This window comes from Leucopleurus acutus, assembly GCF_964270905.1.
Source record: "Leucopleurus acutus genome assembly, chromosome: 3".
Taxonomy (NCBI): Eukaryota; Metazoa; Chordata; class Mammalia; order Artiodactyla; family Delphinidae; genus Leucopleurus; species Leucopleurus acutus.
The window spans coordinates 117,012,023-117,033,750 of NC_139145.1; the positions used below are offsets into that span (position 1 = coordinate 117,012,023).

The 21,728-nt window shown below is 36.1% G+C and overlaps 1 protein-coding gene across 2 annotated transcripts in view; it reads left to right on the forward strand.

The window, feature by feature from the left end:
* The window catches only part of CERT1 (ceramide transporter 1), a 123,246-nt gene that overhangs the window by 20,314 nt on the left and 81,204 nt on the right, over positions 1–21,728 (forward strand). For both annotated transcript variants that reach the window (XM_082836072.1, XM_082836071.1), the window contains exon 3: positions 17,751–17,867. In XM_082836072.1, the coding sequence (XP_082692198.1) occupies positions 17,751–17,867 (117 nt within the window). The remainder of the gene's footprint in view (positions 1–17,750; positions 17,868–21,728) is intronic.

The window sequence follows — 21,728 nt, forward strand, 5'->3', positions numbered from 1 at the left end:
TAATTAAAAGAAAAGAGTTAAGGTGTTCTCACAGTTATAGAGAACAGACTTGTGGTTGCCTCCGAGGAGGGGGGTGGTGGAGGCATGGCTTGAGAGTTTGGGATTAGCAGATGCAAACTATTACATAGAATGGATTAACAACCAGGTCCTACCATATAGCATAGGTAACTATATTCAGTATCCTGTAATAAACCATAATGGAAAAGAATATGAAAAAGAATATGTATACACACACACACACACACACATACACATGTATAACTGAATCACTGCTGTACAGCAGGAATTAACAGATTGTAAATCAACTATACTTCAATAGAATAAATTTTTTAAAAAAGAAAGTATAGAAAAGAACTCTTAGAAATTATAAATATGGTCGCAGTGATGGAAAAAATTGGAAGGGTCAGAAGTTAGAATTGTAGACATTTCCCAAAAAAGTAGAAAAAAGGAAAAAAAGATAGTGAATAGGAGAAAAGACAAAATTAAAGGAATCATCCAAGAGTTTTGAGATTTGAACAATGGGAGCTTCAGGAAGAGAGAACAGAGAAGAAAAGAACCATCAATGCAAGAATGCAAGAAAAATTAATGGAAATAGAGAACATGAGTTTTCATACTGATAGGGCCAAGGAGGGGCCAACATAACAGATGGAAAAAAAATCATAAAAGAAACATTTTGAGGTGAGTCAGACCACTGAGAAGAAAGAAGATCCTGAATGCTTCAGAGGGAAAAAAAAACAGATCACAGCAAAGGATAAGGATTCAAAGTAACTGTGGACTTCTCAAGAACAACCCTGGAAGCTAAAATGCAATAGGCCATGCCTTCCTCCTTCTGAGGAAATATTTTCAACCCTGAATTCTGTATCCAGCCAAACCACTAAGGAAGTATAAGGGCAGATAAAAGCATTTTAAAATATGAAGGTCTTAAAAAATTTACTTCTTGTGGTTTTTTAAAAATGTTTTATTTTAAAGATACATAATTGGATCTCTAAAGATGGAGCAATATGTTTTGAATTTGCTTCAGAATAATGCATTTAGTGAAGTGTGAATTTGTGAGGGTATAGTGGAAACAAGAATGACTACGAGTTAATAACTGTTGAAGCTGAATAGTGGTATGTGGGGGTCGTTCTTTATTTTTGCGTATGTTTGAAAATTTTCATAATAAGTAAGAAACACACATTTTACATTCTTCTGGAAAATGTGCCATTTCAAAACAAGGAAGTATTAAATAAGAGGAACACAGGCAGAGGATGTTGTCCTCAAAGTGTGATATCCAGGCCAGTAGCATCAGTATCAGCTGTGGACTTGTTAGAAATACAAATTCTCAGGCCCCACCTCAGACCTAATGAATAAGCTCTGGTTATGAGGTCCAGCATTCTGTCGTAACAGACCCTCCAGATGATTCTGATGCGTGCTAAAGTTTAGAACCACTCTCCTAAAGCAAGAAGACTTGCTGTGCTCAAGAAGAGAATGGACATGACTGGTGGTTTATTCCATCTAATTTTCTTAAGTGCTTCTTCACTGGACTTTGATAGTTGATGTGACATTTAGATCAATCAAGTATTTATATATAAGGGCAGAGAAATTGCTATTAGTTGTGCTATTATTGCTAGCAATCTGAATGTGTGTAAAAGGTTCAGACTTTGGGAAACTGTTAAGGTTAGCGATTGTCTCAGAAATGGAATAGTTAGTTATAAGGAGAAGAGATGAACATCCTCTACACCAACCTGGCTGTTTGTCTAACTGGCACCTTGACATTCTCTGCTAACATTGCCCATTGAATTCTGTGTTTACCTAGAATAAAATGTCTTTTTCCTCCTCCATTATCAAACACCTGTCTTTCCTCTGGGCTCAGTCTAAACCACAACTTTTCAAAGAACCGCTCCTTGTCTTTTTGTCTTAACTATAAGATTTTTAGAAAAGTAACATAGACTGAGTGGCAGTTATGTGGTAAGCGTTGTGCTAGGTATTTTGCACGTCAACTCCTTTGGTAGTCATAATACTCTCCTTATACATAACCAAATAAATATTACCTTATATTGTATATTTAACCTTTTCATATATGTGCTTTTATCTTGTTTTGTGCCTTTGATTCTTATAGGAGAAATAGTAATTGCCCACTCCTGTTTCAAGGTGGAAGGATTTCCATTAGCCCAGTGGTTCCCAAACATTAAGTGTTCATCTAGAATCATCTAGAAGGCTTGTTAAAAACAGATTCCTAGGCTTCCCTGGTGGGGCAGTGGTTGAGAGTCTGCCTGCCAATGCAGGGGACACGGGTTCATGCCCCGGTCTGGGAAGATCCCACAGGCCGCGGAGCAGCTGGTCCCGTGAGCCATGGCCACTGAGCCTGCGCGTCCGGAGCCTGTGCTCCGCAACGAGAGAGGCCACAACAGTGAGAGGCCCGCGTACCGCAAAAGAACCCAAAAAACCAAAAAAACAGATTCCCGTTGTATTTGCAAGTTCTATGAAAAAGTAAATTTGTTTTGGAAGAGACATGAATATTTTCAAGTTATTAAGTTGTTATTACTATTCAGAAGACTTGGAAAGAATCAGTTTTCAGAGCTAAGTTAAGGTCATTAAAATGTACTTTGATCGTGAAGCAGTCACAGTCAAATAAATTGTGGTAAAGTTTTGTAACATACCAGTAGTGTTATCATTACAAACGTATAGTGTATTTGGGACTCTGCCATCACATTATTTTGAGCAGAAGTTCCTTTACGGGATTATGATTTCTAGTGTCTAGCATAATGCCTTTATAAAAAGCCTGTCAGTTGAATAAGAGCAAATCTTTGTATTTCTGTTATGGATTTGATTTTCATAAACTGTTAGATGTTATTCAGAATTATTGAAGAAGATGACTGGAGCTAAATAAAGTTATTTTTGGCCAAGATATATTTTAGGTAGAGTGCAACATATCAAAAGATGTTTGTTTATATTAATTTACTTACTATGAAATAGTATAGTTTTATCATAATAGGAAATGTGCATGGATGCAGAAGTTTGCTTTTTATGATTCTTGGGACAGGTTCTTTTTTTAGTTGTAGACCATTACCAATAAAATTCCATTACAAGTCCACAAGGGATTTGCAAACATGGTGGGAAAGGATTACAACTTTATTTTCACTAACTTTTAAGTGAAATTTAGCATTTTCTTTAATTATTAATGTAGACAAAAATCACAGTAATATTGCCAGTATCTGTGACTTTTTTACCAACAGAAATTACAGATAGTGTCACATGGCATTACCTGTATTGCAGATATCTCAAAATATCACTATCACTACCTATCACTAGATATTAATTTAAATATAATGTGAGTCACAAATGCAAGCCACATGTGTAATTAAAAACTTTCTAGTAGCCACATTAAGAATGATTAATTTATTATATTTTATTTAACTTTATATATCCAAAATATTATCATCCTAATTTATAGTCATAAAAATTATTACTGAGATGTTTTGTTTTATGCCAAGTCTTCAAATCCAGTGTGTATTCTCACTTACAACACATCTCAGTTCAAATTCGTCACACATGGCTAATGACTACTGTATTGGACAGCACACATGTTAAAGCGTATTAAAAACGAAGAAATTGGGGGCTGCCTGGTTCATGGTGTAGCCTTTATTTGAGGGTAAAAATTGAGAGGGTTTTGTTTATTCAGAAATTCTCAAAATTGTGGTAAAAATAAGAGACAAACTACCCAGAGGGTATATCAAGTCAATATGTTAAATGAAAAAAGTTGAAATGAATAGTGAATACTTATAATTTGCTTTCCTATATATTTTCCTGAAGGTTTACAAATTAGGTTTACAAATAAAAACAGAAGAAATCTTGGGGAAGATAATATGCAGCTGGGGGCCATGAAGTTAATCAGAGGGACTTTGCCTGGGAATCTGTCATCAGGGTCTGCTCTTTTAAACTAACATATATTTGTTAAGAAGGTTTTGTTATTTTAGCATCTTTTATTGTAGGGTAATCTGGGAAGGTTTCTCTGGCAAAGTATTACTGTATTTTAGTGAGTTTGATGCCACTAAATTTATGATGCACCATTATTTTATATGCCACGTTGCCAATTCTAGTTGTATCAAGTAAGATTTGTCCTTATTTCAGAGATTTTAAAAGGGGGTAGTTTTTATAATGGGTGAAATGGGGTATTTGAATAGAAGATTCAAGGAGGAAAAAGAATCAGGGGATAGGTAACTGGGAAAGGAGCAGCAGTTGTAAAGGCCCCTCCTGGGCCACTTGAAGGAATTCTAAGGAGGCCTGTATGGCTGGAGTGGAGTAGACAGGGGGAAAGTAGTAGGAAAAGAAGGCAGAGAGGTTGTGGGACCTGACCATGTAGAGCCTTGTAGGTTATTATAAGTACTTTGGCTTTCATGCTGAGTGACATGGGAAGTTATTGGAGGCTCGAGCAGAGGAGTGATTTGATCCTTGTAACAGGATCACTTTTGGCTGCTGTGTTAAGAATAAATTGTAGGAGGCAGCAATGGAAGCAGGAAAATAAAATCAGGCAGCTGTAGGAGGCTATTGCAAGTAATCCAGTTGAGAGGCAATGGTGGCTTGGACCAGAGTAGCGTTGGTGAAGATTATGAGAAATGGTTGGATTCCAGATTTATTTTGAAGGTAGAGCAGACAAGATTTGCAGATTTGCTGATGAATTCCTTATGAGGTGTGAGGAAAATGAGGAGTCAGATGACTTCAGGTCTAAGCAACTAGTAGTTACCATTTACAGAAATGTGGAAGGAAGCCTGCAAGAGGAGAAGTATAGGGAGGCGAATCAGCTGATCAGTTTTGGATATGTTGAGCTGCCTCTTAGGCACTGAAGAGAAGATGGAGGAGGCAATTAACTAAAAGTCAAGATATCAGGGAAGAGGGCCTGTTTGGAGTTACAAGTTGTATATGTTTGTGTGTGCATGGAGGTGCATGTATGATGTGTGTGTGTAAATTTATCTTTTGGTCCTCACATCATTGATTTCTTCAGAATTCCTTTTTTTTCCCCCCTGCCGTGTTTAGTCTGATTTTAATGTTAGAAGTTTTTTCAAATATTTGATGGCATTGGTTCCCCTTAACAATGAGATGTAAGGAGAGATTAAGCAGCTGGCTGTCCACATAGGACAGGGAGATCAGCTCAGTGCTATGAGACCACCTAGAGGGGTGGGATAGGGAGGGTGGGAGGGAAACACAAGAGGGAAGAGATATGTATATGTATAGCTGATTCACTTTGTGGTTAAGCAGAAACTAACACACCATTGTAAAACAATTAAACTCCAATAAAGATGTTAGGGAAAAAAAAAGCAGCTGGCTGTCAGAGGGGACTGTTGTGAATAGAGAAAGGGTAGAGTTGACTACTGGTATCTTTTTATGTAACCTTTATTTTGAAATAATTTCATACGGAAAGGTTGTAAGAGTAATGTAGATAACTCCCATAAATACCTAGATTCACCAGTATTTTAACATTACAACATTTCTTTCATCATTCTTTCCCTCTACACACATACACATGCACACACACTTTTTTCTGGGTCATTTGAGAATACGTTGCATACATCATACTTCTTTTCCCCTTAATACTTTAGTGTGTAATTTCCAAAAGAAAAGATATGCTCTTACTAAGTATGTAATTTGGCTATCAAATTCAGGAAGTTTTATATAATACCTTTTTCTAATTTACAGTATACATTTATCGCTTGTTCCAACAGTTTCCTTTATAGCATATTTTTTCCTTTCAGTACAGAATCCAGTCCAGAGTATATATTGCATTTAGTTGTCATGTCTCTTGGTTTATTTTAATCTGGAGCAGTTGCTTAGCCTTTCTTAGTCTGGCATGACACTCATATTTTCGAAAAATACAGGCCAATTATTTCATAGAATGTTATTCATTTGGGGTTTATCTTATAGTTTTTCATGGTTAGATTCAGGTTGTGCATCCCTGGCAAAATAGTACTAAAATGATGTGATGTCCTTCTCAGGGTGTCACATCAGAGGCACATGTTTCTGTTTGCCTCTCATATGTGATGTTAATTTCAATCATCCAGTGAAGGGATTGTCCAGTTTTTCTGTTTATAGTGACTGTTTTTCTCCTTGAAATTAGAATGTAAGCTCCCTGGGAAGACATTTTAAGACCATGTAAAAATCCTGTTCTTCATCAGAATTTTCCGTTTTTGACTTAGTGACCATTTATGATGCCTGCCCCACCCAATCGTTTCTATAATGATTGCAAAATGGAGATCTTCCAGCTCTATAAACCCCTTCCACATTTATCAGTCAGCATTCTACTGTTTCGTTTTTGTTTTTTAAAAACCCTCTCTTTTTGTCCTAGTTGTTAATAGAATGGACTCATATATTCCTGAATTATTCAGTGAGCTACTGAATTATTCAATCCACTGCTGTACTTATGTATTTTGATGATCAAATTGCCCTTGATTTGGCTAATTGAAGTCCCTTAGAGTTGGTTCTTTGGTCCTTTCGACATTCCCCCCATGACCACCTCCCCATCTCCAAAAGCACTTCCTTACCTTTAGGCTCAAGATTTTCCAAGTTCATTGTGTACCTTACCTGTTCCAGTCCTGGAATCAGCCATGTCTGGAAGCCTTGATTGCTTTGGGTAGGCAATGGTATCAGATTGGGGAGTGGGGGTCTTATTATTCAGTATAGACTTTGCCTTAATCTTCCTTCCTGTTTTAAATATTGCACCCTTTTTTTCAGCTTTCCTTGATCGCCGTTAGTTTAAGGGTTCCTTTAGTTCAACATACCCGAATAGAAAACCTCTAATCTTCTGCTAGAGGGATAATTGGGCTATTTTTAGAGATGGTATATAGGCAGACTAATTGTTTCTTTCTTATAATCAGTCTTTCTGTTTGTAGCTTCAGAGGAACCTGGAGCTCCAAATTACTGATTCTCATTCTTTTATTCTTTCTGTGCTTCTGTGGCACAAATAAGCTTGCTACTTAGCCTGTCCTCCCCCACCGCTGTACACTTAGATGAGGCTGGTTCAGGGAGTTCTAAAAGAATATGGAGACTGGAACTGACTGCCACTGCCAGAGCTAAGGACCTTTGGTGGGCAGATGTTGAGGGGAAGCAGTAGACAAAGAAAAGCACATGTTTTTTCTACCTTCTTCCTGGCTGCCAGACTCCATCTAGCGTATTGCCCATATTGGGAGAACCTAACAAAGGAGGCTAGCAGGGGAGAAATGTAGTTTGCAGCATCCCAGTCCAGTAGCACAAAACAGTATAGAAGGGTGGATTTTAAAAAAAATAGGCTAGGGCTTCCCTGGTGGCTCAGTGGTTGAGAGTCTGCCTGCTGATGCAGGGGACACGGGTTCTTGCCCCGGTCCGGGAAGATCCCACATGCCGCGGAGCGGCTGGGCGCATGAGCCATGGCCGCTGAGCCTGCGCATCCGGAGCCTGTGCTCCGCAGCGGGAGAGGCCCACAACAGTGAGAGGCCCGCGTACCGCAAAACAAAAACAAAAAAAAACAATAGGCTAATAAGTGGCATGCTCTTTCAAAATCTCCTCTCTGCTTTTGAAGAATGCCCTACCATGAGTCGGAGTAGGTGTCCCACGTGAATCTGCAAAAGACTGATACTCAATTTTCCCTCCCACCCCAGTATCCCTCCACCCACTGAACTCCCCTTAGTTAATATGGACATATGAGTTAGGCTGAACCAATCAGACTGCTGTTACACTACCTTCCCTTACCTACCCCTCCTTGTCTCCCTTAGCTCTACCTTGATTGTGGAGCAGAATCATATGGAGAAGCAGAGACAAGTTTTTCTTCTGATGATGCTGGCAGCTGCAGCATCCAGTCTGTGGTGGCAGCAGTGCCAGTAGTGGCTCACAAGGTCCTGAAGAGGAAGCAGCCCTGTCTATATAGCTGGCACCCACAGTGCAGTCTCAGCTGGGGTTCTCTTGCCTAATCTCCCTGGTTCCTTTCCATTTCTGATCTCATTTATTCATATTTCTTAACAATGTAAGTTGCCTGATACCTTCTAAATAAATTCCTTTGCTTCTTGAGTAAGAATCATTTTCTGTTGCTTATAATTTAGAGTACTGATTGATTTATTTTGTTTGAATGTGGTAGGATTTGACTATTTCCTTGTTAAAGAAGATTTAACATTTAGTCATTTAGTATTTATTTGTAAAAAAGAGTTAGATGCTCTGCTTGGATAATTTAAAGTCTTTGACTTTAATCTCAGTGTTGGACAGATTATTTGGCAATGAGTAGAATAAGTGTCATCTTCATTATAGTGGTGGCACTGGGTGGCTAAAACTTCAACAGGAAAACCAGGCAGCGTCTTTCACCAGCAGAACCTGGGAAAGGTACCTGGTACAACCAGGGCTGCTGGAGAATGAGGGAACCCCACAAAAGAGAAGCCAAGAAGGGGAACTCAGAATTGTGTGTATAACCTCTGCCCAAGTCTCTGGCTGACTCCTGCACCATGCATGCATGAGGCAGTTGGAAAGCAGTCTGAAGTGTTACCTGAGTCACTGCTACCATGGCAGAGACTTGGGGGAGCTAAAACTCCTTTAAAGAAAACTGCCATTTTTTTAGCTGTAAGGACCAAAAGGGGCCCAGTTAATAAAATAATCTGGAAAAATAGAGCCAAAGAAGGGGAACCCCAGATTCTGAGTATAACACTCTGCCCAAATTTGTACCTGTCCCCTCAGCAATGTGTATGCAGGCAGGACTGAAAGCTTTCTGAAATGAGGTCCTAGATGCTGCCCATTAAACATACAACAGAATTGGCCATTTGAGTCTAAGCAAAAAGTTGCCTGCTAAAGCAAAAACATTATTTTTCAGAGTAATATAACAGAATCCAGACTTCACAACCTAACATTCGCAATGTCCAAGATCAACTCAAAATTACTCAGCGTACAAAGAGCCAGGAGATTGCAGCATGTTCTCAAGGGAAAAGACATGAATGAATGCGAAGTTCAAGATGAATTAGATGTTGGAATTATCTGACAAAGATTTTAAAGTAGCTTTTATATAATTATTTGAGGTAAAAGAAAATATGCTTATAATGAATGAAAAGGTAGGCAGTTTCAGCAGAGACAAAGAAAATATATAAAAGAACTAATGGGACTTTTAGAACTGAAAAGAATGATATCTGAAATGAAAAACATTCACTGTATAGGATTTATAGTACATAAAGATGACAGAAAATCAGGAGTTTGAATTTAGAGCAAAAGAAGTCATTCTTATTAGTAGAGGTTTTGAGGTTTTTGTTTTTAAATGAACAGAACCTTAGGGATCTCTAGGGCAATTTCTAATTAAATAGGTTTTATGAGTCTCAAGAGGGAGAAAAGAGGGTAAAAAATTTTTTGAAGAAGTTATAGTAAAAAGCTTACCAAATTTGGTGAAAAATATAAATTTACAGATTCAAGAAGCTTAACAAACATGAAACAGGATAATCTTAGTAATCATAGTCAAACTGTAAAAACCAAAGTTAAAAAATTTTGCAAGTAGCCAGAGAGAAATAACACATATATTGGGGGAGAGTGATTCAAATTACCATACACTTCTCATTAGAAACCATAGAGGCTAGAAGATACAACATGTTGAAAGAAAAAACTTTCCATTCACAATTCTGTATTCAATGAAAATACCCTTTAAAAATGAAATGAAATAAAGATGTTTTCAGATAAAGGAAAATTAAGAGACCCTGTTGTGGGTGGACCTGCATTACAAGAAATGCTGAAGGAAGTTTTTCATACTGAAGGGAAATACACCAAAGCCAAACTCAGATCTTTAGGAACTAGTGAAGGGCATCAGAAAAAATAAATATATGGGTAAATATAGGATTATATTTTTCCTTCTTAATGCTTTTAAGATACAAAAAATGTGAATAAACCAATGTCTAAAAAATCTGAATTTGTTGATTCCCCCCCACCAAGAAAACGCATCCATATAATTTCACCAGTATATTCTTTTCATATATTCAAAGAAATAATCCCAATCTTTACAAACTCTTTACAACATACATTATGTGGGCAGCATAACCATGACACCTAGGCTTGTCAAAGACATCGCAAGAATATAGAATTACAGCTCTGTATCTCTGGTAGACATAAATACTGTATTCCTTTACAAAATATTAGCAAATCAAATCCAATAGTATATAAAAAGGACCAAGTGGGGTTTATTTCAGACATGCAAGGTTAATATTTTATTAAATCAGTCATTTTAACTCACTGTATTAACAAATTAAAGACAAAAATTCATAACAAATTTCGATAGAGGGAGACAGACAAGAAAAGAGAACTGTTTGACAAAATTCAATACTCCTTTAGATTGAAAATAAAAATTCTTAGGGAACTAGAAATAGAAATAGCATCAACCTAATGAAGGGCATCCACAAAAACCCACAGCTGACATCATGCTTAATGGTGATATATTATGCCTTTCCCGTAAGATTAGAGATAGGGCAAGGATGTCTGCCCTTACCACTTCTGTTTAACATTGTACTGGACATCCTGGTCATTTCAGTAAGGGAAGGAAAAAGATATAAAAGGGCATAAAGGTCAGAAAGGCTGAAGTAAAACTATTTGCAGATGACATCATTGTTCTATAGATCAATGGTCCCCAACCTTTTTTGCACCAGGGACAGGTTTCGTGGGGGACAATTTTTCCATGGATGGGAGGGAGGGGAGGATGGGAGGGGAGGTTTCGAGATGATTCAAGCCCATTACATTTATTATACACTTTATTTCTGTTATTATTCATTGTAATATATAATGAAATAATTATACAACTCACCATAATGCAGAATCAGTGTGAGCCCTGAGCTTGTTTTCACTTGCCACTCACTGATGGGGTTTTGATAAGAGTCTGCAAGCAATTGATTTATTATGGTCTCTGTGCAGTCAGACCTCTCTCTGCTAATGATAATCTGTATTTGCAGCCACTTCCCTGTGCCAGCATCACTGCCTCAGCTCCCCCTCAGATCATCAGGCATTAGATCCTCATAAGGAGCGCGCAGCCTAGATCCCTCGCATGTGCAGTTCACGGTAGGGTTTGCTATCCTATGAGAATCTAAGGCCACCACTGATCTGACAGGAGGCGGAGCTCAGGTGGTAATGCAAGTGATGTGGAGCGGCTGTAAATACAGATGAAGCTTTGCTCACTTGCCCGGCCCTCGTCTCCTGCTGTGCAGCCCAGTTTCTAACAGGCCAAGGACCGGTACCATTCCGTGGCCCAGGGGTTGGAGACTCCTGCTGTAGATTCCTTCAGATTTATTAGGTAAACAGCTTTTAGAACTACTATGTGAATTTTGCAAGTTTGTAGAATATAAGGTTAATATACAATTATGAAATGTGTTATCATATGCTGTAAGCAAACTGAATTTTTAAAGCAATTTCATATACAGTAGCATAAAAAAATACTTTAGGAATTAGTCTAACATTGTATACTGTACTTTGTACACTGTAAACTGCAAACTATGTGAGCTTGTCAAGATAAAGAAGACCTAAATAATTAGAGAGATATTATGTCCATAGATTAGAAGGCTCAGCATTAAGAGATCACATCTTACCATATTAATCTACAGAAAATCTAAGATATTAATGCAACTGGTACTAAAATTTTTCTGGAAATGTATATTATGCAATGCAAACTGCCTAGGCTAGCCAAAGCAATTTTTAAAGAGCATAGTTTGAGGACTTAATACCACATGATTTCAAGACTTACTATTAAGCAACAATAATCAAAACAGTGTTATTGGAGTAAGAATAGGCATTTAGATGAATGGAACAGAATAGAGAGTCCATAATTAAGCCAAGCAAGGATGTGGAGTAACTAGACTTTGATAGACTGCTGGTGAGAATGTAAAATGGTGCAGCTACTTTTGGCATTTCCTTAAAGTTAACTGTATACCTATTTTATGAGTCAGCCAGCCCATTCCTAGGTCAAAAGAGGAGAAAATTTATGCCCAAAGACATGAATTTTCACAAAAAATTTATTCACAATTCCAAAACCTGTAAATAGTTGTCCAATAACAGGTGTGAATGAATAAGTAGAATATGTTACATCCAGCATAATTTACTCAGCAATAAAAAGAATGAGCTATATAAGACAACAGCAATATGAATGAATCTCAAAATTGTTATACTGAGTAAAAACAGTATATACTATCTGATTCAATTTATATAAATTTAGAAAAAGTGAAAACTAATACACAGTGAAAGAAAGCAGATCTTTGGTTTCTGGAAGCTGGTGACAGGAAGAAATGTTCTGCAGACAAGCATGAGCAATCCTTGGGGGGTTATGGAAATGAAAACATTTCCATCTTGACTGTGGCAGTGATTTCATGGTTATATACAAGTGAAAAAAACATTGAATTGTACTATTTTTTAATTAATTAATTTATTTATTTTCTGGCCATGCCGCACGGCATGTAGCATCTTAGTTCCCCAACCAGGGATCAGACCCGCGCCCCCTGCATTGGGATCGTGGCGTCTTAACCACCCGACTACCAGGGAAGTCCTGAATTGTACACTTTAAATGGAAAAGTTTATTGTACATTAATTATATACCAACAAAGTTTATTAAAAATTTGGTTGACTTTCTTTGAATTTCTAGCTAAATCTTCCTACACTCTCTCCACTGAGTTTAACTTTTTAGATAATCTTTTCATTCTACTTTTCTCCCACTAGAGAAATCCTTTCTAAAGCATCCTGTTATACTGTTCTAATCTAGACTTTTCTGTCTTCTGCATAATTCTGCTGCTGGCATTTTCCTTAATGTCCTCCTGGGAAGTCCCTTTGCTGCTTCTTTTCCTGGATCTCAATTGCCTCTTACTTCTCTTGGTTACTCCTTCATTTTGGTGAAGCATATCTTCCAGTTCTGAAAGGTAATTATTTCTTCATCTTCACGGTTTAGAATTTTCATACTGATTAAGGGCCTGAGTAGGAAACCCTTAAATATTATTACTATATTATTACTATTTTTTTATTATTATTACTATTTTCTCTTGGATTACTTAGTTTTCCTATAGAAGGAAATACAGGGATCTTCCTTATACGCAGAAGGAGGTAGAATGAGCAAGCATGGGTGCAAGCCTTCTGGGAGTCAAGTAAGGGCAGGAATCCTTTAACATGAATACTTTTCCTTAACTGCTTTCTTTCCTTTCCTCCTGCTGTGGAGGAATGTCCCTTCTTCTTATACCTAATATCATCTCTCTGAGAGGTGGGGCCTCTAATGTTACTGCACAGAGGGATGGGCAAATGGGATCCAGGGTTCTAGTTGCACCTTTTAATGACTTTTGATCAGTTCTGTTTTCAGCTCTCCCCATGCCTTTATCTTTAGGACTACTTGATGCCTCCAATACAAATTGGCTTGTTTTGTCTTCTTTTCCCTTGTAGATGTTTACTTTTCAGCATTTTCAGGCCTGCTAATTCATTTATCACATTCCAACTTTAAATTTTGTTGGTAACTTTTTTTCTTCTTCTTCTTTGTGGATTTATGCCTCTTTTGTTCCTATAAGATTCTTTTGATAGTGGATGTTGTGACATATATTAAAGCCTTAATTCTCACTGTGATGGTAATTTGGAGGTGAGGCCTTTGGGACATAATTGGGTTTAGATGAGGTAATGAGAGTAAAGCCCCCATGGTGAAACTGGTGCCTTTATGAGGGAATGAAGAGACCAGAGAGCTCTCTCTCCTCCATATGAGGACACACGTAGAAGGCAGCCATCTGTAAACCAGGAAGAGGGCCCTCACTGAGTGCCCTCCCACGCTGACACCCTGATCTTGGACTTCCAACTTCCAGAACTGTGAGAAATTTCTGTTAAAGCTACCCAGTCTATGGTATTTTTGTTATAGCGGCCCTAAGAACTAACAAGACAGGCAAAGAATGGATATAAATGCCATTTCACCTTTTGGTTTATTTTTCATCCATAACAGTGAATGTTGACATGATAAAGAATGAGGCCCACCTACATTTTCCTTTATGTAGTCGGCTTTCTTCCATAAGCATGCATTCTCATTCTCAGTGGGGGCTGATACTTGGTTCTTGGGAAAGTGAAATAATCTTAGATATTACAATATCTAAGTGGCCCTCCAGGAAGAACCTACTGGACAAAATCTTAATTCTTACTGTTTATTTTCTCTCACTAAAGAGAATTTATTTTTCTCGGGGTGGGGGGTGATAATGCAAAAAGCTTGAGAAACATTGATCCTATAGCATTTTCTTTATTCTTAAATAAACTAATTTCACAGAATAAGTCTTCAGATTGATTTTTCCTGGGCATAGTATGTCTGATCTGTAACTTGAATATTTTATTTAAAGAAAAGATAGTATCCTTGAATTTTTTGTTACACTTGTTAAATTTTCCTCTTTCAAAACACCAGTTAAATCATTTGCTTGACCTCCTTCTTCACTCATTATTATATTTCTTTCACTTTGTATTTTTCTCAGGTCTGTTCACCATGCCCCTTTTAGCTTTGTTTGCTTTTTATTGCTGCTTCTGATGTGGTTTCAACTCATTTCTTTTTTCTTAGCTCTATTAGCTTATTTTTCATTGCCTGCTGCTTTATCTCTTCCTTAAAGTTTATGGTTTGTTTGGTTTTTTTCCTGAAGATAGCTCATGTCATCTCTTACAGTCTACCACGTCTTGTAGTTTTCATCTACTTTTGGCCTTTATACCTTATTTGTTTCCTTCTAATAATCATCTGTCAGGACTAGGACTAGGATGAGACCAATGAGGGGCTAACCTCAGTTGTAAAATGTAAGAGAGCATCAAAAAACTCAGTAATCAAGATAAATATTATTTTAATGCATATTTTTGGAGTAATGCATAATGAACAAAACAATGAAATTCTAAATAAAGACAAGATCAGTTGTGTTTGAATGAAGCAGCCTGTCTATAGTAGTTCCCCCACCCCACCCTTTATCAGCAGTTTTGATTTCTGCAGTTTTAGTTACCTTCCAGGTCTGAAAGTATTAAATGGAAGATTCCAGAAATAAACAATTCATAAGTTTTAAATTGTATGTTATTTTAAGTAGCATAATGAAATCTCTTGTGTGCTGCTCTCTCCCTACCAGGGCGTGGCGCATTCCTTTGTCCAGTATATCCATGCTGTATATACTTCCTGCTCATTAATACCTGTATAGGAAAATACATAGTACAGTTGACCCTTGAACAACGAAGGTTTGAACTGCACAGGTCCACTTATACTCGGAATTTTTTCAGTAGTAAATACTACTTACAGTACTACCCAATCCAAGAGTAGTTGAATCCAAGGTTGTTGAGCCCCAGATGCAGAGGACTGACTGTAAGACACTTGGGCTTTCTACTGTGCAGAGGGTCCACGTCCCTAATCACAGTATTGTTTATGGGTAAGCTGTATCTATAGGGTTTGGTACTATCTGTGGTTTCAGGTATCCACTGGGGGTCTTGGAATGTATTCCTCTTAGGTAAAGGGAGACTATTGTATTATGTGTTTAAGGGGATTGTGTGTGTGTGTTGAGACATGATGTAAGCTTTATTGTCTAGACTTTGATTTATCCCCCTAAACACACCTCAACAAATCTGTCATTTCTTTTGCCTTGTAGACTTAGCTTCCTACACTTATTCACTTTTTAGGGATTCAAGCCTTCTGTGTTATTCACAGACTCCCTATCACCTGAAAATTGGTACATCTCTTTTCTCTGCCACCTATCCCTCAGATTGTTGATGGTAGAAATGGCTACTTTATGTACACTTTCTGCCAACTCTATCTCTTTGAGCAGATATTGAGATATTGCATCTCATAAATGTATGACATTCAAATGAAATTTTCAAATTCTTTAATTCTAGATTTGTAGACTGTCATTTTATTCCATTCCTATGTATAACTTTATCTATTAAAAGCTTAAAGTTCTCCATATATCGAAACTTTGAAACAGAGAGAGAAGAAATCATAATTGATATACTTAACAGATTTAGTAATGGCAAAGTTTACTTATGTTGATTTCAGGTTTTATTAAGTCACTCACACCCAGAGAAGGCTTAATAGCAGGTTCCTGTTTTTAGGAATATTTAAAATGTGGCATTGGACTCTCTGGAAGATTGTGAGGAAATTTTGAAGGTATAAAAGCTGGAAAAAGTATTTGCTGGAGAAACTAGTAAATTTCTAACTATAGGCGGCCCTCCATATCCGCTGGCTCAGCATCTTCAGATAAGGAGGGCTGACTGTACTGAGCCATTTTATATAAGGGACTTAGGTATCTGAAATTTTGGTATCCGAGGGGAGCCCTCGAAACAGTCCCCTGCAAAAAACAAGGGACGACTGTTATATGTATTACTTCTTTTTATTTTCTAAAGCTTTAATGAGAATATTGAACATAATATAAAACATTTTCAGGAATAGTCACTAGAAATATAATAATCATTCTGAAGTAAAAGTGTTAAAACCTCTGTGCTTTTTAGAACAGTAGACTGATCAGATAAATTATTTACTTAGTTCTTCAGATAGTATATATGCTTCCCTTCCTCCAAGAAGCTTTTCTCAATAACTGGATTCCATTCTTAAGATTTACGAATATTTGGCTTTCAGTTAAATTTATAGTCATTATATTTATGAGTGTTAAATGTTGTATTTTATGTATTTCTGTGTTCATAATTATTGAAGCGGGGTATGTATTGTCTTGTTTTTTCCTTTTTTCTCTGTAGCACACTCTATCTCTCAATGTAGTCCTAACTATGATGCCCATCACATAGTGATTCAGAAAGTTTAACTTGTATCCTTTAGCCAGTCAGAATCATGAATTGTTGTCTTAATCTTAAAAGAGAAATTGTTTCATAGGCTAAAGACATTGTGGAATTATCTCATATTGTTTTTGTTAAACTGATAAGGAGATAAAAGATTGATGCTGTCAAAGGGGGAAAGAGTAAACACAATATGTAGATTGTGTTCAGCAAATAAGTTTATTGTTACATTGACCAGAGAGGATTCTCTGTCCTCTAAGGCTAAGATTGTTCACAGGAGAGGAAATTGATTGTGCTTTATCCAGTAGAAGAAGAGGTGGTATTTGTGAAATAGATCCTGTCATATTTGAAGTTATTCATTGGTGGAAAAACAAGTATATAAAATATTTATTTTATATATTCTTATGAAGAATGTGAAACGCTGAACCAAATAGTTGACATTTTTACTAATGTTTACATTTTGATGGAAGCAGTTTCCTCTAGCTATCTAACATAGGTCTGATGTAAAGTTCATTTTATTTTTGCTTTTCACTGGAAGCTCTCCTGGCTGTTGCGATCCAAGATGTGTAAAAACCTAGAAGTTAATTTGAAATACTTGGGAGGAACTGTTAATGTTATAAAAATATCTTGTTTATCAAATATAATGAAATAAAACTATTGATGATGAGAATTTACTTTTGAATAATGGAGGCAGGAAAAAAATTAGTAAACGTCTTTCATAAAACTTACTTTGGCCCTTTTTAAAATTGTGCTTTCAGTAGTATTCTCACTAGTTAAACTAACTCAAAGTATTTGATGAAAAATATCTCTTTTTTTAAAAATATGTTTGTAGTTTATGTGTCAACTCATTTGTGGGAATAGTGAATGAAACTTAGTTTTTGGTAACTATGCCCTTGTGCTCTTTATTTGAAATATCTTCAAAAAAATTATTTGAGTAGAGAAATAAAAGAATAACGAGAATCTCCCACCAGCTAGAATGGGTATGTTCATGTTTTTGCTGTAGGATGTAGCACTTCTAAGAATATAATTAACTTTGCTTTTTTTCTCCTTTTTGTCCACAGCCTCACGATTTTGATGAATGTCGCTTTGATATTAGTGTAAATGATAGTGTTTGGTATCTTCGTGCTCAGGATCCAGATCACAGACAGCAGTGGATAGATGCCATTGAACAGCACAAGGTGGGTCTCCAATGTTTACCTGTCCGTAGAGACCTAGGCAAGAGACTGGTGGTAACTCCTTTAAAATAACTGTGAGATGTATATATGTTCCTGAAAAGTTGAACATGATTTTGGTGGTAAAGATTAAAGTGGTACAGATGTAAATTTTTGAAATAATTTTATTTCTAACAGTTGAGTTACACTAAGGGAATTTTCTGTGATAAATATTTTTAATTGTTATTAAAACAAAATATGCCCTTTTATATAAAACAAATTTGGTTTTTATATTTAGGGTTTGCTTCATAGTGAATGCCTTTTATATGATCTGGATAAAAGGATTCTTAAAATAACATCAGATTTTAAAATCCTAATATTTGAAAGCTTCAGTGTTAATTTTTGTTGTCATTTGTAACCATTTGGGTATATTCTTATTATAAACATTTGTAAATTGTTAAATTTTTGTAAATATGAAATTTTCTAATAAACCTTGAGAAAGTCTTCCTTACATAAATGTATAAGCCATATTCTTGTAATTTAAAGCAAGTTTTTGACTTCTGCTATGAATAATTGGTAAGTAGACTAAAGAAATACATGATATTAATAAGTATGCATTATTAGCTAATTCAGTATATCATGGTAAAACAAGGAATAGGGAAAGTTATAAATTCACCATGCCACTCCTGATTGTAGCTTAAGAAAACTTTGGACTTGTTCATGTACTTGTCTGTACTTGTTCATTTGGGTTTCACAGAGTTTAGTTGAAACACCTGTTTTGGTTATTTAACAGGCATAAAACATCTACACACAGAAACACAACAAGAAAAACCAGTCTGACCTGGGATACTACAGGCACATTCTTCTTGATATTGATCATGCATTGGCTTTTATTTCTTGATTATGAATTTTTCCCAGCCTAAAGAAATCTGACTGTGTAATGCTTTCTTTTCCTCCTTGTTTTAGCTTTAGAGTTATATTGCTTTAAAACATTTTGTGAATCTTAGTTATCTTGATATTATTACCTCAGAAAACAGTCTAAAAATGAGAAACAGTTTTCTTTTATTTAAAAGTGATGAGCCGATAGCTAAGACATGGAAGCAGCATAAATGTCCATCAACAGATGAGTGGATAAAGAAGATGTGGTATATATATACAATGGAATGTTATTCAGCCATAAAAAGAATGAAATATTGCCATTTGCAGCAATATGGATGGACCTAGAGATAATCATACTAAGTGCAGGAAGTCAGATAGAGGAAGACAAATATTATATGATATCACTTATATGTGAAATCTAAAAAGAAGATACAAATGAACTTACTTACAAAACACAGACTCACAGACATAGAAAACAACTTATGATGACCAGTGGGGAAAGGAGAGGGGGAGGGATAAATTAGGAGTATGGGATTAACAGATATACACCACTATATATAAAATAAACAACAGAGATTTACTGTATAGCACTGGGAACTATATTCAGTATCTCATAATAACCTATAATGGAAAAGAATCTGAAGCTGTATAGCTGAATTAATACAATATTGTAAATCAACTATAGTTAAATAAAAATTTAAAATAAAAATAAATAACTAAAAGAGATGAGCTAGAATTCCAGAATCTCAGTGCTTTGGAGCTGGGCTTACCTGGATACAAGACACTGCAGCCTCTGCCATGTACGACATATGTGACCTTGCCTGACAATTCACTTCTTCTAAATGTGTTTAAGAACACATGAAATAATATATGTGAGGTTACTTACCACAGTGGCTGATACATTTTCCCATTTATGACACAGTGGAAAAAGAAAGGGTTTTGGGAGTCACAACTAAATTCACTAAAATTATACCATGTTTTTTATGGATAAAGAGTTCTACATTCAATGAGAGTTGCTAAATGTGCATATAAGGAGAGTGGCCTATTTTGTGTAGTTAATCAGGGCCAGCCCTCTTCCTAGTGATTAAAGACATTATTAAGTAGAACTAATTTATATGTTTATATCTGAGATGACCTTTAAAGGCTTAATGCTAGCTTTCTCTGTTTTAATTAAGCGTATTTTATTTTGCTCATTCTTCTTAGTAAAGCTGATTCAGGAATCTTTGCAGGTTCTCATTTTATTTTTTCTCCTTGGATGTAGAATGATGCGTAAAGCATATATTTCTTCCATATCATTGATTTCTTTGCACCCTTGAATAATGGATAGAATATAATCTTTGGGTCTCCCTCAGAGTATTGTGACTTAATGCTCGATAACAGATTTTTGGTGAATTTAAGTTCTTAGACAATAGGTTCAACAACAGCGTTCCAGATACATTGTATAAGCTTTCTGATTTCTAAATATGGTTTATTCATAGACAAGGAGAAATCATTGTTAATTGTTATTCTTATTAGTACTTATTTAATTTTAATGTAAAACATGTGATATGTACCAATTAAACAACATATCAGTGAAAATTTAAATTGAATTTGAATTCTAAAAATAAATTGAGTTCTTAAACTAACATAGGAGGGAGAAAATTCAAGTGCTATCACCAAACATAACCAGCAAAGTTTTCTTTTTTTTTTTTCCCCCATAGACCAGGAACAGGGAGGTAGTGAGGAGGTGCATCCTGATTCATTCTTCAAAATCACTTAAGACTATTAATGTGGAACCTAAGTTTAGTAATTTTACTATTTAAATAAGCATTCTTATATTGATATTCGAAATTAAAATCAAATTGTTAAGGCATGATGATGATGATGGTGATAGGAGCTGCTGTTTATTGAGGGTCACCAAATACTAATTATTGTATTATGTACTTCATGTGCTTTATTTTCTGTCTGCTATCCTGAGAGATGAGGCAAATATTGTTTTACAGACAAGGAAACAGGCTTAGATTAAATTTAAGTAACTTGCCAGAGATTATACTACTTTTTGGCTAGTGGATACTTAGGATTCAATTTTATGTTGATTGTGCTTTCTATCAGTTACCATTGGCAGAATGTTTGAAAATAATTCCCATAGGCTCACCTCCTGCAGGTTAGAGTGTGTCATCTGAGTTCTGCTACCATATACATACAAGATAAATATGAACACATCTTTCTGCCCATGGATTGCCATAACAACGTTTTATTGTAGTGTTTAAGCACTGGATACTGGTGCCTGACACATAGGGGTTAAATCCTGGCACTATTACATAATAGTTGTGTGACCTTGGTACGTTACTTAAAGGAGAAGAGATGACATAATGCAGTATATACCCCCCCCACATCTCCCCACAAAAAACACAAAAAACAAACAAGCAAGCAAAATAACCAAATTGTGATAAATCAAGAATATTGTATAATATTGTGTAATATTCCCATCATTCCACCTCACTCACTTCAATTCAGAGTTACTTCCATGGCACCACCTGTCCTTATGATGGCCAGACAGGACACTTGGAACAGCGGACCTGTCTTTTTCTCTTCTGATGTCATCAGATAGTCCCTCATTGCCTTTGCTATTAGGCCTTTGTTAGGGCTTCCCTGATAGGTTTTAGCTGGAGAAATTGGAGGTTTCTATTCTTTCTTTCCAGGAAGCTGTTATGCTCATTATAATAACCTTTATATATCAGTCAGTTTCACATACATACATACATACCAGGAGTTATAAATATTTTATAGACCTCTTCAACAATAATAATATGGTAGAGGTGATGATGATGATAACAAACATTTTTGAGGATTACAGTGTGCCAGATATAGTGATAAACACTATACACTTTATCTCATTTTACTCTCACAGTCTTATGAGGTTAACATTATTGTTCTGTTTTTACAGATTAGGAAATTGAGACATAGAGAGGTTAAGTAATTTGTCCAAGGTTAAACTGCTAATTAGTGAAGGAGCCAGCATTTAGACCC